This window comes from Planococcus citri, chromosome 3 (genome assembly GCF_950023065.1).
Source record: "Planococcus citri chromosome 3, ihPlaCitr1.1, whole genome shotgun sequence".
Lineage (NCBI taxonomy): Eukaryota > Metazoa > Arthropoda > Insecta > Hemiptera > Pseudococcidae > Planococcus > Planococcus citri.
This window is the reverse complement of record NC_088679.1, coordinates 14,639,903-14,656,169: the sequence shown is the minus strand read 5'-3', so window position 1 is coordinate 14,656,169 and position 16,267 is coordinate 14,639,903. Positions and strand designations below refer to the sequence as shown.

The 16,267-nt window shown below is 35.1% G+C and overlaps 1 protein-coding gene and 1 long non-coding RNA gene across 5 annotated transcripts in view; one reads left to right on the top strand and one right to left on the bottom strand.

The window, feature by feature from the left end:
- LOC135841273 (uncharacterized) overlaps positions 1–16,267 on the top strand; it is a 282,388-nt gene that overhangs the window by 80,017 nt on the left and 186,104 nt on the right. The window lies entirely within an intron of this gene.
- Positions 1–16,267, bottom strand: part of LOC135841266 (poly(rC)-binding protein 3-like) — a 113,478-nt gene that overhangs the window by 79,884 nt on the left and 17,327 nt on the right. The window contains exon 1 of one of the 4 annotated variants that reach the window (XM_065358150.1): positions 12,853–13,443. The exons of 1 other annotated variant lie outside the window; for it this stretch is intronic. In XM_065358150.1, coding sequence (XP_065214222.1) covers positions 12,853–12,892 — 40 coding nt within the window. In that variant the 5' untranslated portion in view covers positions 12,893–13,443. Of the gene's footprint in view, positions 1–12,852; positions 13,444–16,267 lie in introns of those variants that run through there. 2 more of the 4 variants (XM_065358147.1, XM_065358149.1) reach the window with 2 other exon arrangements.

Sequence of the window (16,267 nt, the reverse complement as noted above, 5' to 3'; positions counted from 1 at the left end):
TTCTCCAAATACGAGTAGTAGTAGGTATAGGTATAACTTGACGTGCAGATTTCAAACGATCTTTGAAATGACCTAATTTTTGAAGGAAAAAAAGGGATAATGCCTGTGAAAATATAAGTATGTAGTTTGCGAATTTGAACGGTTTCGATCAATCGCGACAGTGAATGTAGAAAGAGAAAGGAATATTCTGCATATGAAGTGTACAAGGGTGGTTGATATTTTGAAGGTAAGCTTTTTGATGTTTCCATTTTCAACTTGTCTAAAAAAAAATTCTTGCCTCCAAAAATAGAAAAAAAAAAAGGAATAAATCGATAAAAATTTTGTAAGATTCTCCATTTTTGTGTCCAAATTATTCTACGAGATTTTTGACCTTTTTTGAGCTTTCAGTGCAACTTTTTGAGATTTATTTTTCAGTTTCCAGATCGTGTGTGTTCATCTCGTGGCGGTATCGTCGTCGGCCCTTTAAATGTAAGACAGAAGGAAGAAGGCGTAAAGGTTGAAGATGAGTAAATAACACTTTTCGAAAAAAAAAATCGTCTTTAGTGTCCCTAACAAGACTCGTACTTGGTTACTTTTAAGCTCTGGCTTTTGCTAAAATTGTCAAAGTGCACCTTTCTGTCAAAAATGGAAAAAAATCTCACCTTTTATCGACATTTCCAAAAATAGTCTGGTTTCTTATGCGAGAAATCGTAACTTGTTCTAAAATATACATAGTGATTTTTTTTTTTTTTTTTTATTTATTTATTTAATGAGCCATATACAGCAACTTATTGGCTAGAGGCTCGTATTTATTACCCAAAAGTCTTGATTTTTTTTGCTCGAAAAAATGCCTTAACGTCTCTTTTCTTGAGTAAAATATTGGCCAAAAAAAGGTCTCCCATTTTTCAACAAAGACTGCGAAAAAGTACATACTTACAATTTTTTTGCCAAAAAGTTGTGCTTTTTAAAAAAATTGTCAAGTAGTCTTTCGTTTTGAAAAAAATTATCAAAATTCTCGAGTTTTTGTAAAGAATTCTGAAAAGTTTTACTTTCCTCCAAAAATTGTGCAAAAGTTTTGCTCGTTCGCTAAAAATGCTGGTTTTTTAGCAAAATTAAAAAATCTCGTCTTTTTGCCAAAAATTTCGAAGTAAAAAACCTCACTTTTTGAGAAAAAATTGCAAAAAATTAATTTTCTTTTTCTTTGAGGATTTTCAAAACAAGTTTTTTTTTCCAAAAATTATCTAAAAGCTTTGCTTCCAAAAAGTATCTCTTTTTTGCCGATAGACAATTCTCAAAAGGTCCTGCTTTTTGCAATAATTGTCAAAGTCTTGCTGTTTGCCAAAAATTCTGAAAAATTCTTGTTTTTTAGCGAAATTTATGAAAATAGGTGGTCCTTTTCCGCAAAAAATTCCGGTCTTACTTTTTTTTTGAAAAAATTGTCCAAAAGTCTCGCTTTTTTGCTTGAAACTGCCAGAAAAACTTTCCTTTGTTAGAATTGCCAGCCTCCGTTTTATTTTGCTGAAAGTTGTTTTCAAACTGTCAAAAAGTGTCAATTTTTCGAAAAAAAGTTTCTGGATAGTTCAACTTTTTAAAATTGAAAACCAGTTGTTTTTTTTGCTCGCATTTTGTAACTTTTTTGGTTACTTTTTTGAGCCTTTTCGGCTTCTAAAGGTACTGATTTTTATGGGAATATTGAGTGCCAAGCCCTGCTCTAATAATTTTGTTGTGCGGATTTCCTCCTCCAAAATTGGAAACAGTAAAAAAAATAATGAAAAATTAAAGTTAGAAAAAAACTTTGAATATTTTTCATCTCTGATCAGAATCTTTCCAAGCAAATCATTCTTCTCGAAAACCGCTGTGAATATAAAAATCCGGAATTGATGGCCAGAAATCAAAAAATTTCAAGAAAAAAATTACTGAATTCAATCATTTAGGTATTGATTTATTTTGTAATTTTATGCCTCCATATGGATGGACCAACATTATTTGAAAGCTTAGAAAAGGTTTTTTTTGGGGGAAACGAAGTTATTTACTTGCATACTTACGAAGCCTGGCCCAGAAAATCAAGTGGAAAATTTCGCATTTTTTTCTTTTACTCTTTGATTTTTTTCATTTTCTTGATTTTTTCAAATGTTTGGAGAGGTGTAACATATGCAAGGGTGCCAAAATTGCTTGGGGACTGCAGAAGATTTTCCTGAAAAAAGGATCATTTTATGTAGAAGAATTTTGATTCAAAGAAAAGAGAATTTTTAGTTTTGTTTTCAACCGAGGGGGGGGGCTTCTTGGCGCGACTCATTTTCGAATTTGAGGGCTGAAGTTCTTAGAGAGTTTTTCATGAAATTTGATAATTCTACCGGGTTTCCAGACTAATTTTTGCAATTCATAAAACAGGTTGGGTGGAGTGAATTGCGAAAAAATCGTGATTTTTATCTCCTCTCCAGGGGAATTTTCGAAGTTGAAACACTTCTTGGGTGGCCTTTAACTCAAAATGAGTCTTTTTACTGAATTTAACAGAAATCTAACGACAACTTTTTTCGTAATAAAATGGCCATAATTATTGAGGGGGGGGGGGTCTTTAAAAAAAGATCTCATTCAAAAGGATTTCTGCTCAGAAATGAAACATTTTCAAAAAAACTCGTTCTTACGACTTCAATTTTTCTTATGTTTTTATTTTTTCCAAATCAATTTGGGGACTCCATAAAAAGGGACCCCGGCATCAAATTTGAGGACCGAGGGAGGTTTGAAATTAAAAAATTTTGAAAAACGCATTATGGATGTCAAAATCTAAGTTTTCTGGGACGTTTATTTTAATTCCGATGACTGTATATTGTCTTCAAAACCAAAAACCAAGCTTTTCAGAGAGCTGTTGGAATCCAAAATTTTGAAAAAATGCTGTATTGGTTTCAGTATTTAAACGGGGGGGGGGGGGATTTTCGATTTTGGGGATCATAGAAGGGTTTTTAAAATACTGCAGAAATCCGTACTCGCCCTGGAAGCTTCAGAAATGTGGCAAATGGTGAAAATGAAATTAGAAAAATCGACTTCAGGAGTTCAGGTTGGCATCAGTCATTAGGTGTCTATAGAAAAAATTGACGATTTTGATTATTGCCGAAATTGCTTAATAATTGCTTTGAATTTTTCTAAAAGTTGACTGCAACTGGAAATTTGCTTTTGGATTCTTATAATCACAATATTACGAGTATGTTTTTTCAAGGGTCACTGTCTTAAGATCTCATTCAAATCGAAATCGACCAATTTTTACGATTTCCTCGTCAGTAAAACGTACCTACATAACTTTCGCAGTTCGAATCTAATCGTACAAGTAGCCAGCGAATTAAGTACAGTAGATAGGTATACTGACATAGCAGCGTTGGTTGGTCGGTGGCGCGGCAGGGGGAGAGGGGGGAATTAAAATAGATATATCTAAACGAATAAAATGGTAAAGTACTATTTCCGAACTGACTTTTTGGCTGGTAGCATAGGTATTGTTCTTTGTTTGCATATTTGTTGTCCTAGTCGTGTCACATGTGCACAGACGTATCAATTTAATTGTCTGAAAATAAACCACGCCACGCCACGCCACGCCGCATCGGTGGTTCACATTCACAATGTGTTATAGTATAAGAAGACATGGTCACCCCGAACGCGTTTCCTGCGCCAGGCGCCCTGTTATCTTGGTCGAATTAAATCTATATCTCGCTACGAGCATTTCGAACGTATCGACCGCATCGTAATGTACGTTCGTGAATTCCTAACGTGTAATTTCAATTATCGTCGGAGCGCGAAATTTTGGATACTTGACAAGCTGCAATGAACTGCTGTCGGTAGAAATATGCGCTTGTGTCTGAGTTTTTTTTCCCCATCTTCTCTATTTATCGTGTAAGGTCCTTTCGCTCATCTTCTTGCTCGCCTCAGTCCTCTGCATGGAAATTGGAATGTCTCTTTGGGGCAAAAAGTCGACCGTGAGACGAGCTGAATTTTTTACACGTACAAATAGGTACAATCGTATATGCAGATGTACATCTACCTACCTGCTTTTCTATACAGTCGCATTTCTCTATATGTATCGGGTAGGGCTTTTCGCAGGCGGTATTTTATACCATTTTATAAGTAGAATTTACTGATATCTGCGGTCGTCGCGTGCTTAAAAGTAGAAGATACGATACACAAATGACCGAAATGGAACCTGAGCTGTGTGCGTTGTGAGATATGTTACGAGTATAGCGCCGAAAGCCGAAGCCGAAACGAAAACTAAAATTATTCATACGTCCCCGAGGCCGCGACACACCTTCGGCGTTCGCGAACCAATGCGGTTTATCTAAATTTTATCAAAATTTCACAGCGACCAAGTTTTATTCCCTAAACGTATTATTTTTTGCTAACACACGTCGTCGTGTCGCGTTGTCGTCGAGCACCTTAAGCTCGGTAATAAAATTCCTTTCTTCAATTTACGAGTGTGCGTTTGCTTTGCTATACCATCCCTGTCTGTATAGCTTAAGTGGAAAATTTTAACGCGCTACCCTTAAAGCTATACGTCGTCTCGAGAAAACTCAGAGAGAGAGAGAGACCGAGTTAGGCAGCGAAACAAAACTTAACTTGGATATCGCTGGTTGCTGCGTTGTCATTTCTCTCAGGAGGTTGTTTAAACTTAATATTTTATACGTAATAATTTACTCATCTCGACTGTAGTTAAGTTAGGTGGGCAAGTAGTAGGCGGGTATTTGCGGGTACAAATGAGTTGTTCATTACTGTACTGTTTAGCGGGTATTTACTATCTAAGTTGTTTCCACTTTATCAAGAGGAATACGAATACCTGTGTGAATGTTTCATCCCTGTGCATACTTCCTTATGCAGTCAAAGTTTTACTTGAAGTGAAATACCTTCAGATTAGAGTAGTTTTCGCGAATTTAATAATTGACTTCATTATACGTACGTAATGTTGCTTTTGCACTTCATAAGGGACATGTACCTAATTTAGTGTTTTATACAGTTTGTGACTGGTGTGTATTGATTAAACGTAGTCGAATTAACGACTTTTTTTCTCCGAATGCTTCTGATGAGGGAATATCTTGGTTAATTGAGATCGATTTCGCTCAATTTTTTGCCAGTGTTTAGAAGGAGGAATAGACTCGAGTGCTCGTCAAAAATTCCAAACCATTTATTCATTTGAGATAAAGGGTGCATGATGACGTGTTTGAAAAATTTGATCCATTTTGCAATTCGATGCCCTGAAATTGACAGGAATCAGCCGATCTTATCGTATTTCGCGATTTTTTGATCTTTTTTTTCATTTATTTGGGCTTGGCAGGGGATTGAGGGACCATATCTGAAAATTAAATGGAGGTTCGAACCGTCGAAAACTTATTTAATGGCTCACCACACGCTATTTGAAATTCCAAACTGGTTTGAGGCATTGTTGGGAGGGGTGAAAAGTGTCGTCGGTTTGAAAAATAAGTAAATATTCGAACTCTCAGCATCGGAAGATTTGAACTATGGAGCTCTCCGATTGAACGAAAACTTAAGTTGGATTATAAAGCTTGTCCTGAAACCTCTGTAACCAAAACTTCAGGGGCTGAAGTTCATTTTTGGATTTTTAGCGAATTTTTGAAAATTTATAGAATAAAAAAAAACTGAAACTTTTGCGCGAAATTGAATTTTTTCGGGGTGAAATGAACCAATGTGAATAATTCCTCCTCCAATTCAATTTTCACACGTCAACTTCGTGATTTTGGACCTCTATAGAGCCTTCAAAGATTTTTTGAATTTTCTCCAGAAACTTTAAATCGCTCTGGAGCGGTAAAAAAAAATGAACTTTTGTTCCTATAACTTGCTTATTGTGTAGCATCTCAGTCATTTTAAGTGGTTACTGCGAAATAGTCACTTAAGGATAAATTGCACCCCCCCCCCCCGTTGATCCTCCGGGACATCTTTTTTCTTAAAGGGGGAATCCTAAGGAACATTTCTAGCCCTTGTAATACTCAAAAAAAAGTGGCCCTACTTACAAAATGGCGTCCATTTCGATCGACAGGTCAGCCAAAATCGCAGATTTTGCGTTTCAACATATGGACTTGCACAAAATAAAGTGTACAAAAGGAGATCGAAAAATAGAGCAAAAATTTATCATCTGTCAAAATTTCAAGTGCTAAAGTGCGTTTTCCGATTTTTGGCGAATTTTTGAAAATCAAATTTAGGCCAAAAATGAGGAAAAAAATCAAAATTTTACCAAATTGACCAAGAAAGCTGAAATTTGGGATACACCCTATTTTCGACATGCCAAATCGATTGGGAACTGTTTCAAACCGTTTTGAGCAGTTCTGGAGCCTCCAGCAGATTTTTGAAACTCGAAATTGCCACAAAATTTCACCAAAATGGAGTTGGAAAGCTGAAATTTATTCTGCAAACTAGTTTCAATACGCTACGAAGTCAACTGCAGGGGGATTTCAAGTCGTTTTGGAGCCTCCATCAGATTTTTGAAACTCGAAATTCCCACAAAATTTCACCAAAATGGAGTTGGAAAGTCATAATTCATTCTGAAAACTAATTTTAATACGCTACGAAGTCGTCTACTGGTGGATTTCAAGTCGTTTTGGAGCCTCCAGCCACTTTTTGATAGGTCGTATGGTGTTTCTTGGAAAATTGAAATTTCCAAAAAAGTAGCTGGAAGCTTCAAAACCATTTAAAACCATTTGAAACCACCATGTAGTGGACTTCATATCGTATTGAAATTAGTTTGCGAAGTACGTAAATTTCAGCTTGCCAACTCCATTTTGGTAAAATGTTGCGGGAATTTCAAGTTTCAAAATTCTACTGGAGGCTCCAGTAATTTTCAAAAAGTTGCTGGAGGCTCCAAAACGACTTGAAATCCTTGCAAAAGTTGACAAAAAATCTCTCTTTTTAGCGAAATTTATAAAAGAAAATTCACTTTTTTCTCAAAATTTGGCTATCTAAAAGTTTTGCTTTTTTGCACAGAAATGACCAAAACGTCCAATTTTTTGTTTGAAAATTGTTAGGGCAACTTTTTTGACAAAAATTGTGAAAAATATCACTTTTTAACCAATAATAATTGCCAAACAGTCTGACTTTTTGCTAAAATTGTCAGTCTTTCTTTTCTAACGAAAATTCTCGTTTTTTAGCAAAATTGCTACCAAGTTTCGCTTTTATAACCTAAAATTACTCAACAGTATCACTTGTTGCCAACATGTGCATAATTCCAATGAAGTGCTGCTCTTATAAAAATGGTCAAAATCTTGCATTTTGCCAATTTATCGTTGAAAATTCCTGCATGCCGAAATGCCAAGATGTTCTATAAGTCTCGTCTTGCCTAAATTACCAAAAAGTCTCGGTTTTTGCCAAAAACCAATTTTTTTGCAAGAACTTACAAAAAATCTCTTTTCTTTATAAAAATTGTCTTAACAATGTACTGTTTTTTCTGCCAAAAATTGTGATAATTCTCACTTCGTTGTCCAAAATTGCCGAGAAATCTCGCCTTTTTTGATCAAGTTGAATTTTTTTGGCAATAATTACCGAAAAGTTCTGCTCTTTGCTAGAGTTGTACAAGTTTCTATCGAGTTCCGTTCGTTTTTTGATTTTATGTACTTTAGAAATGAAAAAAAGTTCTGGTTTTTTCGGCATTTTTATTTCTGCATTGAAATGTTTTGCCTTTGTTTTGTCACTTTTTTTGTTTACTTTTATGGTTACTTTTCCAAGCTACTAGTATTTTAGTTACAAAATTTTTTTTTGAAAAAAAAAATGAGTACCTACGAGCAATGAACTTGAAGAAAATCTATTTTATGGGAGTACGAGTACAAATATTTTCTTCATCAGTGAAAAAATCACCGTTGGTTTTGAAAATTTGAAAATTTCTGAAACTTTTATTATTTTTATGAAAATGTTAAAAATGAATGTAAAGTTTTCTCTCCAAGGGATGTTTTGAATTATGGGCACGTATGTTTTTTGCTCAAGTCCATCTCAATGGTTAGAATTCCAATTAAAAAGAGAAGTTTGACAAAACGTCAGAGAGTCATTTTCAAATTTGACATAATTTCAACACTTCAATAGGTATTTTCGAGTTTTTAAAAGTCTAATATAATGTATACTTAATTTCAAAATTTCACTTTTTGAAAAAGTTTTCAAAATTCTGACTGAATGTCGAGAATTTATCGAAATTTTTTTTCAAAGTCTATACAAGTTCAGTAGGTATAATAGGAAGGTATCAACATTTCAATAATTTATCATTTTTCAACGTTTTTCAAAATCTGACATTATGTCAGGAATTCATCTAAATTTTTGTTTTTAAAATTCTGAAATGATTTTTTTTTCTCGTTTTCCCGGCGCAAAAACCATATCTACGTTAATATACGTCCATCTCGAAAGATACATTTCACCTTTATTTTTTTTCCCGGTTTCGTCGTCGTGACCTTACACTGTTGAAAAATAGGCCATTGCATCAACAAGAAAACATCTCGGTTGGAATCCCTTAAAAATTGAAAAAATCCACCTTATTTGTCGGAAAAAAAGAAGACAGATACGGCACATGAAAATACTCGTGGAAATTCCTTTACCTTTTTTTCTCCCTTTCTTCGTCCCTATATTACTCACGAGTAGGTAGGCCTAGGCACCCACCTATATTGTTGGTATTTTTGTTTACTTTTTGCGTGAAGCTGCGAGAGTAGGTGCGGGCTGATTTGTGGGATACACCTTATCGTATCTTGGCGTATAATCATCTAACCTTGCTCATATCTGTATCGTCGAGAAAACCATTATTTTGAAAATTTTCAATACAAACTTCAATTACATCAATTTACCATCCATCACTTTTACGAGAAGAAGAAAAAAATTGCGAAAAGTTAGCTCGTTAAAAAGTTTTAGGTACTTCTTTATCGAATATTTTATATAGTTTGTTTTCCTTTGCGGCTCGGCAAAGAGGACCAATACTTATGAAAATAATCCTATATAAAATATTTCCTTTTTTTTCTGGTATTTTTCTCGGTTTTTTTTTCATGATGTAAGGTTTCGTTGGAGAAATTTTTATGATCTTTATAGGCAAGATTTTTTCGGTTGTGACTTATGAGGGTAAGTTGTGAAGATTTTTTTGGTTGTAAATGAAGGGTAGTTGTGAAATTCTCAGAACTGAATAAATTTGCAATGGGATACGTTGCTACAGGGATTTTTATTTGGGTCTCCTTATGAAAATGAGGGAGGGGAGGAGGGGACCAGGAGATGGAATCCGAAGTATGAACCTACGTAAAGGTTCCTTTGCAATCACAATCAGTGATATCTTTCACTGGAAATATGAACTACCTTTGTCATTTTTGTCGGGCATTTCACTCAACTGAAGAGGTTTTTTTTTCAATTTGAATAAATTTTCCGAAATAGTACAATCTACACTAGTACTGACGACCCCTCTATGCCCGGAGGCGAGGCAAGGAGCCGGAATATTATTACTATACAACCCAATTGATACAACGACCAAATAAGAAATAAATAAAAACATAAAAAATGGCATAAAGAAGATAATATAAAACAAAAGAACAAAAAGATTATCAGATATAAAAATTTCCCCATCCCCTCCAAACCCCCTCCCGTCCAACGAGATAACCGTTTAACATAAACTACAAAAGGAGAAAGATTTAAACAATGAACACACAGGTGACTATTTGAGATATAGTGTAGCAAAAAAACAACAAATAAAAAAAACCATAACAAGTACATAGTAAATGAGAAAATGTGAGCACAAAACCACATAACACCTAGACACACACCATGACACCTACCAGGCACCGACCTTCCAGTGAAGTTGATCAGGGGGGCTCAAAAGTACCACCCAGCAACCATAGCCTCAGACACCTCCTAAACCTATGTCTTGGAACATTATGTAAGTTAACTGGTAAGCCCAGCACAAACGCAGCTGATGTATAATGGAATTGATTTTGCGAGTGGTACTTTTTCCAACTTGGAACACTGCAGTCTCTCCCCCTCCAACTTGAAGCTCCGCACCCAAGCTCTAGAGAGTATAACTTGTCAAAGTTCAGAGCACCAAGGGACAAGAACACCAACTGCGATGGACAGTCTTGAGAAACCCCTACAACAGTGCGAGCAGCCCACTTATGTAAAACTTTTATAGGATATGTAAAGTAACTGGCACACCCAGCCCAAATGGCAAGCCCATATCTCAACACTGATTCATAGATTGCAACATAGAATTTTTTAAGGTGACTGAGACCAATAAACTTTGACAGATAAAAAAGAAGATACGAGGTATAGTCACAAAGTAAGTTTCACATTTTTTTTTAAATAGAAGGCGTGAATATTTTTTGACCAAAATTGGGGGGGATGTAGTTCAAACATTCGACCAGATCTGACAAAATTTATTTTGCATTTGGGTGCATTGTTCGTATTTCACAGCGTGATTAGTAAAGTGCTGATAAAAAAATGCCATCCAAAAATTATATTTCAGAAAAAATGAATTTTTCAACCTAACAAAATAAAAATTCATCGGAAAATTGATTGAGAACCACTCAAGACATAACATACTAACATTATTTTGATTCAATCAAAATCCAAATCAAGTAAATTGTTCAGTGATAATCTGCTGAATGTCGGCATTGTCGAGAGTCACTTAGCACCAGAAATTTTGCAACCATCACATGAACAAATTACAGCGCCAAATAACATCTTAACTTGAAATAACATTACTATGATACGTTTTGAGTAATTTTTGATAAATTTTAGTCATAATTATTACAACTACAATTTTTTTTTTTTTGCCAAATACCACATTTGGACGGCATTTTTCTATCAGCACTTTACTAATCATGCTGTGAAATACAAACAACGCACCCAAATGCAAAATAAATTTTGTCAGATCTGGTCGAATGTTTGAACTACATCCCCTCCAATTTTGGTCAAAAAATATCCACGCCTTATATTTAAAAAAAAATGTGAAACTTACTTTATGACTATACCTCATTCAATCTCCGAAGCTTAGCCTGCAAGTATTGGCTCTGTGGGCCCCAGGCCAGTCCATCATCAATAACCAATCCCAGATAACAATACTCTCTGACTCTCTGCAAAGTAGGACACCCACACTCAGCTTCTTCATCCTCACAAGAGTGGACCACAACCTCAAACCGCCAGTCGTACACAAGTTTATAGGTATGTAAAAAAAAATCACCTTAGACTTATCTACATTTAATCTAAGGGCATGCCACTTCATCCACCTGACAATAAGTGCTAAGTCCACTTCAATATCACTCTGCATCTGAAGAGGGAATTTAGAGCAGAGCACCAGAGCAAGATTATCTGCAAATGAATAAAAAGTTCCCCTCACCCTCAGTCTCAGTAGATCGTTAATATACACTAGAAACAGGATTGGACCCAACACACTTCCTTGTGGCACTCCAGCAGTTATCTCAAACCATGGACCCAGCACACCCTGAATTTTTACAGCTTGCTTCCTACCCCTTAAATATGAGCGAAACCATTCAAGCATGAACCCACGGATACCCAAATTCCACAGTTTTTTCAGAAGTATCTCATGACTTACAGAGTCAAACGCCTTTTTTACATCTAAAAATGCAGCCACAACCTTCTTCCCAGCTTCCAAAGCTCCTGCTATTTGAGTAACCAAGTCCACAACGGCCATCTCTGTTGACTTTTTTGCCACAAATCCATACTGCCTGTCAGAGAAGACTCCAAACACTGAGAAATATTTCACTATCTCATCTTTAATCAGACCCTCAAAATGTTTTGCAACACTAGACAGCAGTGAAATTGGTCGATAATTCTGAACATCGGCCTGAGACCCTTTTTTATAAACTGGGATCACTATTGCACTTTTAAGACAGTCTGGAAAAATCCTAGCATAAACTGATGAATTCATCAGCTTTGCCAGAGGTTCAGCAAAGATGTCAATGTTGTCTTTAATTGTGGCAGAGGAAATGCAGTCAACCCCACAAGAGGAGCTAGATGATAACTTCATGGCAAAACTCTCAACCTCAGAACTGGAGATCTCAAAAAAGGCAAAGGAGTAATAATAATAATGAAAAAAAAAACAGGAAAAAGTCAAAATTAGATGATCTAAAAAAACCACTCAGTCACGTGCAATTGTGCATTCGAAGCTGAAAACAAAAATTGTGACGCGCCCAGCGATACCATACCATATGTTGGCAAAAATTTTTTTCGTTTTATTGTGGTTTCTGGTAGTGTTTTTCTTCCTCTTTTCAATGGTGCAAACAGATTTTCAAAATATTAAAATCTGACAAATTTTCAAAATTTCAAAGTTGCGTATTTTTTGAAATTCAAAAACCAAAATTCTGAGAAAAACGTGTTTGAAAGTTTGGGTTATTTTTGTAACATTTTTAAATTTTTTTTTTTTTTTTTTTTTTGATTTTCTTCATCTTTTAATGGTTTTACATCATAATATTTTTTTTTTTTTTTTGACATTTTTTTATGAAAAGCACTTTTGTAAAACCGGTTTTTCACCACTAAAACGACGTGTTTGAGATCGGTGGGTCCACCCATTCCAAAGTATAGGCTTCATAGTACATATATGAATCGACAAAAAATTTTTTTTTGATATTTTCTGACTTTTTCCATGAAAACGCGATTATCTCAAAAAAAAGTTTTCCGACATATGGTATGGTATCGCTGGCCGCGTCACAATTTATAAAACTCGATAAACAACAGATTCGTGGAAAACTGATTTTAAATTAATACCACTTGCAAAATATGAAAAAGCACTAAAAAATTTATCCAACTCGAAAAAAAAAATCACCTCAAACAACCGTGAAATGAGAAAATTCGCCAGCCACACTCGTATTTGCGAGGTAAAAAAATGCATTTACAGCAAACTTGATCAAAAACTATACGCACCGTAATAATTAATACTCGAGTGGTCACAATTCACGTACATATTTGTATTTTTATTGACGAAAATTCAATATACTCGTAAAACAGGAACGCGTATTTTTCACGTAATTTTTAGCTGCCATCGGCATCACTTTGGTTATAGCAATATGATGAAAAAACAATAATAACGCAGCACTACGTCGCTCGATATTTATCACAGGCACAGTAGGCAGCCATTATACAACGTGTAAAATTAAATAATACGAGGAGAATTTCGCAAAGCTCAAAGGCCTCGCGAGTGTATAGTATAGCGACTACTGAAACAGTGTAGTTATAAAAATTCATTAATCTCATTAAACGCGCATAAATTAGATTTTAATATTACTCGTCATCTGCGACTCCGACTCCGACTCGATGCGACGCGACGGTATATAGCTTTTAATTATATAAGTACGTGTAGAGAAAAATATTACGTATGAATTACACACTCGCGAAATATTCGTCGACGAAAGAGGGGAAAATTGCGAGGAAAAAAAAGAGGGTACCTTGTACCGATTCGAATCGCGTTATGAGTTGATTAAATGTGTAAAGGTACTAGAGAACTGTACGGTGTAAATGGGAGGATGGTACGACGAGATGTGTTTAAGTGGACGCAAATTTTGAAAGTATTTTTCACGCTTCTAAGCGGCCATATCTGTGGTAATTATTAGTTACCTTAAAAATGATATTATAATGAACGGCTACTTTGGGAATGGTGCCAATAAGAACGAAATTAATTACTACACACAACATTAGACGAAACGGATTCACTGACTGCATAGAGCTAGTACGCTATTTCCGCTACTTTGATTATTTTAATGGCGATGCTTTTTTCTCTATCTCTTTCTTTTTTCGAAATTCGTAGTCGAAAATTTCCTCCTGTACGATACAGTGTGTTCGATAAGTTCTGATTTGGAGGTTTCATTTTTTTTTTAGAGTATCCAAAATACACTAAAAGTTGAAATTTTGAATGCTGAATTTCATTTTTTGATTTTTGGCGAATTTTTGAAAATGAAATTTGCACCAAAAATGTATCTATGTAAAATAATGAAAATTTTACCAAATCACTCCAGAAAGTTGAAATTTGATGTGTATCCTTTTTTCACCCCCCTCTCCCAATCTATTAGAAACGGTTTCGAACCGTTTTGAACAATTTCGGAGGTTCCATCAGATATGTACTAATTTCAACATGCTGCTTTGATTGGAGGTGATTTCAACTTTCAAAATGTTCTGGAGCCTCCAGAAATTTGTTGAAAATTCCAATTTTTGAAAAAAAATGCTGTAGGACATTTGCGCACAGTTTTATAACAATAGGTCGAGAAATGATTATTGGTTTTTTTCGGAAAGCAGGACATTTGCGCACAATGTTCATTTTATGTCAGGGGTTTCCAAAATGTTGGCGGAAATAATCATCCAAGTACTAATCAAACCATCATCGATATGGTCTTCAACTTTCCCCGGGGATTGGTGGGGGGGGGGGTGGTGCTTGATTTTTCAATGTAACACACAACTGAATCATATAATTTGAAAAACGAATTTGAACGTGAGAATATGAACTTATTTTCTGGGTCCAACACCTCAAAGCCCCTCTGTGCTCCAAAAAAGGCCAAAATTTTGAAAAATCGTGAAAAGTCGTGTGATATATCGAATGGTATGTTTTCGAGGTCACTGAGATCGAATATGAACTTATTTTTTGGGTCCAACCCCTTTATGTCCCTCTGTGCCTCAAAAATGGGTCAAAATTTTGAAAAATCTTGAGAAGTTGAGTGATATATCGAATGATACCTATGTTTTCGAGGTCACTGAGAACGAATATGAACTTATATTTTTTGGGTCCAACCCCTTTATGTCCCTTTGTGCCTCAAAAATAAGCCAAAATTTTGAAAAATCTTGAGAAGTTGAGTGATATATCGAATGATATGTTTTCGAGGTCACTGAGAACGAATATGAACTTATTTTTTGGGTCCAACCACTGCATGTCCCTCTGTGCCTCAAAAATGGGCCAAAATTTTGAAAAATCTTGAGAAGTTGAGTGATACATATATCGAATGGTATGTTTTCGAGGTCACTGAGAACGAATACATATGAACTTATTTTTTGGGTCCAACCCCTTTATGTCCCTCTGTGCCTCAAAAAAGGGGCCAAATTTTGAAAAATCTTGAAAAGTTGAGTTCGTTGAAATCATGAAAACGTGATTCGTCTTTTCGAAGAGTTAAATCTCAGAATTTGACTCAAAAAAGCTCAATTTTGAAAGTTACTGGTAAAATCGAGTGAAAAATTATCGAGCTCTTGCTAGTGTGTTCCAAATGTAAATTTTTCAATTTATTTGAAAAAATATGCATAATCGCTTTTTTTCAGGGGTGCCCAAAGTGAGGAGCTCTAAAAAAAGGGTTCGAAATTACGAATGTATAGGGAGCTTAATCAAACTTTTTCACCTAAGTAATTGAATATATGCCTCAAAATGTTACGTTTGGCGCAAATCGCAGGTTTCCAGCTATCCAGGGGTTCCAAAAAAACCAAATTACAAAAAATTGGAAATTTAGATTTTTGAGTACCAGCGCACAATTCTGTTTGAGCTCAACATTTGGTAGGATGGAGGTCTTTCAGATACCAATAAACTGTGAAAAGCTTTTTAGCGGGGTTCAAAGGGGTCGGTTCAAAATGGAGGTTCAAAAATTTTTCAAAAATTACCCCCCCCCCCAATTTCTGCCACCGAGGGTTGAAGATGGAAAAATTTCCTCGTATAATGTTTGACGGGTTCAAACAGATATTTTAAAAAGTGTTTGAAAATAATGCTCAGTAGTTCCAAAAATTATTTTTCTATTCGCAACTTTGGGGACCCCTGGAGCCCAAAAAATGGTCATTTTGGGTTAACTAACCACGGATTCGTATTTGGGGCATTCATTACAACATTTTAAGAGTGGTTCAGTCGATAACTGTCTGGGGCCAAAAAATGGCCTTATCGATACTCCTCATTTCGGTTTGAAAAAAAATAGGTTCCAAAATTCTAAAAATACATTTTCGCGCTCTAGATTTTGTTTGTGATGAACTGATGATGTATTTTTACATGTTCTCTGATTTTGTCTTTTCCTTTTTATGAATTTGTCTGCTAATTGGGAAGTCTCCCTTTGGTGTTGTTCCAGTAATAATGATTCAAAAAATTTGTTGAATTGCAAAAAATTAATTTAGAAAGTTTAAAATAAGACTTCAAACAAATTTCGTTTTCTCAAGTGGACATATGTGTGTTTTGATTGAATTTTTGATTGAATTTTTCAAAAATGAAAGCTAGAGAAAAACATTTTGGAACCAGCAAAAAGTGTTGAAGTTCTCATCGAAACATTTAATTCGAGTTTGTTAATGCGGAATTTCATTGAGGTTGTTTTTGAGTGATTTTTTGAAA